Source organism: Limulus polyphemus, unplaced genomic scaffold, assembly GCF_000517525.1.
Source record: "Limulus polyphemus unplaced genomic scaffold, Limulus_polyphemus-2.1.2 Scaffold780, whole genome shotgun sequence".
Taxonomy (NCBI): Eukaryota; Metazoa; Arthropoda; class Merostomata; order Xiphosura; family Limulidae; genus Limulus; species Limulus polyphemus.
Window position 1 is genome coordinate 360,142 of NW_013666390.1, and position 4,712 is coordinate 364,853.

A 4,712-nucleotide genomic window follows, 5' to 3' on the forward strand; every position below is an offset into this window, starting at 1 on the left:
CCCCCACGGCTAAAAGGGCGAGCATGTTTAGTGTGACAGGGATTCGAACCCGCGACCCTCAGATTGCGAGTCGAGTGCCTTAACCACCTGGCCATGCCGGGCCAGTTCTAAATGACTAACATCTAGTGTGAAACATTTCCACTGTATAAAGTCTGAAAACAAGAATGGCAGATAAAAAATATTAAGTTGGACTTAGGCCTTCTAGTAAAACATCCTGAATATACTTGAATTACACTGGTAGGTTCATACTGGCCAACAGAAACAAATTAATAATAAGACACAACACAAAAGTGAACATTTTAAAACTACTTTCAGGGTAGTGCAGGAGTAGTGAGGACATATCCCAGAAATTAATGCTGTTGTAACAGTAAAACAAAACACTGTAGCAATAGAATGCTATTTTTGATCAAAGGTAATGATGATGAACATATGCTATAATAATTTTGTGTGAATAATGCATTTAAGAAGTCCAATTTATGTCTTAGTTACAATTAAATGGGCTTTTAGTTTCTATGGCATCTAATATACCATCGTTATATGTTAAATTATATTAACTAAAAAAGCTTAGCTATCAATAAACAGACACTTGATGCCAAAAGGAAAGTTTCTGATGATAATTAAATAGAGCTTGAAGGTCACTTGAACGTGTGTATCTATTATTAACGTTTTTTACTAAAAACATGCCCAATATGCTATTTCTGTAGGTTAAATTATTTTAGTAGTTCTGGAATATTAAGACTTTCATCAAAAGGCATATTTACCAATTCAAATTCACTTCATGGCAAAATAAAATAGTTTTTGATTTTAATGAAAAGGATCTGGAGGCCATAAGAATATATAATTTTAACTCAAATTTAATAAAGTACAAGTTCATCCTTATCTACTAATACCAATTACAACTTGATCAGCAACAAGTTGTATTCACACTCTACAATTCTGTATATGGTTCCATATGACAATTCCCAATGTTAAACATTAATGATCACACTTTTATGATATTAATAAACATTCTAAAAATCTATTGATAGATTTATAGCGTTAGATGTAATTCTTATCACACTAACATGAATTTATGTGGTTTATGGTGTGTTACACACAACAGTGATTAATTATCATGCTTTCTAATTCAAAAAGGAAAGCAAACAGTCATAAAGTTGAGAATGAAAGAAAAAACATGCCTGAAAAACACATCTTTTATGGTAGAAGAGTATACAACTATGGAAAAAACATATTTACATTATGATCAAAAACGTATCAACAAGCTAACAGAATACTTAATGTATTTAAAATATTCTTCATTTTGTAGCGACACATATTAAAATGCTAACAACAATTCTCATTAAGATCTTTACTGTAAAGAAGTCTTGTTTAATGGATAATTTTGAACATTATAAATATAGCAACAATAGAAATACAATAACATTTCTTAAGGACATTTTTCTGTAAAACAGTTTTAGTAAGTTTATACAGTAATTTTAAAATTTAAAAGAAACATTAAGAAAAATGTTCAACATAACAATGACTATCATGTGACAGGTTAGACACTTAAACAGGTTTAATTGATTAACTTGAAGACTAATTTGTTGAGAATTAATACTGTCAAACAACCTAAGTTGAATTATTAACTTATTTTACCCACAAAAAATGTGACAGTCATTAACATTTTCAACACAATCTATATCTGTTTAGTTTAGGTGAAGACTTACATTTTAATGGTTTGCTTTAACCTGAATAATGTAGTAAGCATTTTGAAAATTACTTTTGTCTCTGTGTTACATCTTACAATATTATTTTGACAGTTCAACCTCCCCCAAATTTTTAGGATTTGAAATAAATAAATTAATTAGGGAATAATTTAAGTTAAAAAATTAAATTTAAAGTGAAATCTTTATACTATTCCTACATTAAACATTTTCAGTTTCTTCGACTTTTTCCGTTTCTGTATCCACACCATCTTGTGTAACAAGTGAAACGTTACTTATTGTTTTCCTTTTGCCTGTTATGAAGTAAAGAACAAAATTTTGTTTAGTAAAGTAAGCTAAAACTGCATACTTAATTTAAATCTTTAAAGGACTTAACAAAAAAGCTTACATACTCAAACACATAATTTTAATTAAAAAGTGACAATATGAAATAAACACAACTGAAACATGGTTTTACTGAATTATTTCTAAAGTGTAAATTAAAAAAAATCAATCTTTTCACTATCAGATGTATCCTCAGGAATTTCAATAGTTAATTACTAAACACTTTTGCCAGAAAGGTCAGTAGACAAGGGTAAAGGCTGACTGAAGATAAAAGAAACTGAAATTGTTGAAAAAAACAATTATTTTAATTTGAAACTAATAACTGATTCAATGGTGTTAGCATCATCAAGGGTTCTATATAATAGATATTGTATTATACTCTGTGCAAAACAATGTCTTTTAAAGATTTTAGACACAAACACCTGATTAGTGTCTATGCAAATATGGGAAAAACTAGACAATACATAATTCAGTACACACAATACCGAAATGTGGATTTGGTTATTCAACTAAAATGTTATCAGGACATCTAATTAGCATCAAAAACAGCTTTCCTGTAGTTTATTCCTCTCTACTCACCTTCTCACCAATAGATATATACGCACATTATAGGTCATCTTTTTCTTTTATAAACTTTTTTATTCAGCCAGGAAAATGTTAAATCTGATAATGTAACAGATGAGACACTTAGAGGTTGAACTTTAAGCCTAATATCATGGTACCTAATTTATATATTTAATATAAAATAAGCATTAAAGAGATTTTGGTAGAGTTCCCACTGTCAGCCCTAGTCGTCTCCTTAAAGTCATAACAGATAATACAAGTGGTAATAGCTACCAAGTGTGTTGGGGATATCCCATCTATCAGACAAAATACAAACACCGATGATAAACAAGCCAGCCAGTTGCGGGAAGGCAGTTATCCTTAAGAATTCTTATAGTTCCTGAAGTAGAAATGAAACCATCCTAAAATTTCTACTATGTGAAACTCCCAACCTCTGCTCTTACAAAAGAAATTAAATAAAACTAAACGATCTTAAATAGAACTACAAACCCTACCTTAATAGGTTTATATATTTCATACAACAATTTGTTTTATTCTTCCTATTTACATGACTACCACTACAAAAAATCTGTTTTGTTTTTCAATTGGAATTCTTTAAAACTGGACTAATTCAGTGATAGCAGCAAATCAAATGACAGACTGGGCTTAACACTTCTTCCTTGTCAAAATTCACAATTCAGTGATGAAAGAAAAAACTAAAACACCTCTATTAAGTCCTTAGCTGGAATCTTTAGAATGGATTTAAAAAAAAAAGTACAGAAATTTCACCCAAATATTATCCCCAGGTTTATCCTAAGGCAACATTGTCTATTTAAAAAACAAACTTTTTAAAGTCACTATTCATTTTTCAGCCTAGATGTTGTCACCCTAGTTAAAATGAAGATCACAAGTGTTAGCAGTGGTCAGAAAGATTTAGAGGAAAGCTGATCTTGTGTTGCTTTGAAAATAAATCCCATAAATCACTGATTAACTACCCAGCAGGTAGTGTTTAGGATGAACCTTTTATATGAGATCACTTTGCATGGGAAGAACAAAAAATACCTACCCGAGAGCCGGACAGTGGCTAGCGGCGTATTCAGAGAGGGAGATGATCCTGTATAAGCCACTTGACTAGATATGGTTACTTTTGTCGAAAGAGAGGGGGAACTATATACTCCTGTCATTGAGCCTGAACCTACAGATCGGGAAACGACAGGAGCTGCTGCTGTTGGCATGGTGAGAATATTCTGTTGGAGGATGATCTCAGGACCTCCACCATATGTGCTCAAAAGAAATCTCCACATCTCTTCTGACAGGGAACCATAGTCCGAACCTGAAAGTATATCAGTTCATACAGCATGAAATTAATAACATTTTAAATATTAAAACATCTGTGTTAAAAAAAGTGCAAGAAAAGTTTAGGAAGATTTATTCAGACAGAATTTAGTTTTGATATTTACACTAATTAACACTTATAAAAAGAGAAACAATAAACATGTGAAGGTTAAATTTGAGAAATCATTATTTTAAGTTTCAAAATTCTCCCTCTTAAATTATATTGAAAAACTTGAAAGAACATAACTGCGTCTACAACTTATTAGTATATTATGAAACAATAACGACAACAGTAAACACAAAGTTACCTGCTTTAAGGGTGGGTTGGTTATTCCTCATTACACAAATTGGAGAGTTATGAATTGGGCCAGGTGGTTCTGAATAACACAAATTTCAACACATTATTCCAGTTCTAGCTCATAAATTAAAGAAGAGAACACTAGTACTATAAACAATAAAACAAGTACATAATTTTCAAAATTTACATTGGGAAAATAGAAAAAAATAAAGGGATTCCACACATGGTTATAAATAAATTTGTAAATCGACAAACAAATGTTTGAGGGTGTTACGTATTAGAAATTCAAGTAGTCCGAAGCCGAGTTAACTGATAATTTAAATTTAGTAGTTAAATTGCACTTTGGATTTAGTATTTAAATATATGCCGATATTTTAGTCCATTTACGATATTTGTCAACAGGATTGATACACACCGTCTTCGTTTTTAACACAAATACGTTTTAATATACACACAACAATACAATTTATAGTAACAATTATTATAAATAGTTCTTACAAACAAAGATT

General features: G+C 30.5%; 1 protein-coding gene across 3 annotated transcripts in view; it reads right to left on the reverse strand.

The window, feature by feature from the left end:
* Positions 1-836: 836 nt before the first annotated feature.
* The window catches only part of LOC106460490 (ubiquitin carboxyl-terminal hydrolase 20-like), a 79,519-nt gene continuing 75,643 nt past the window's right edge, over positions 837-4,712 (reverse strand). For all 3 annotated transcript variants that reach the window (XM_013920191.2, XM_022387238.1, XM_022387239.1), the window contains exons 19-21: positions 4,214-4,282; positions 3,637-3,903; positions 837-1,996 (exon numbers count right to left, since the gene is read on the reverse strand). In XM_013920191.2, coding sequence (XP_013775645.2) covers positions 1,905-1,996; positions 3,637-3,903; positions 4,214-4,282 — 428 coding nt within the window. In that variant the 3' untranslated portion in view covers positions 837-1,904. The remainder of the gene's footprint in view (positions 1,997-3,636; positions 3,904-4,213; positions 4,283-4,712) is intronic.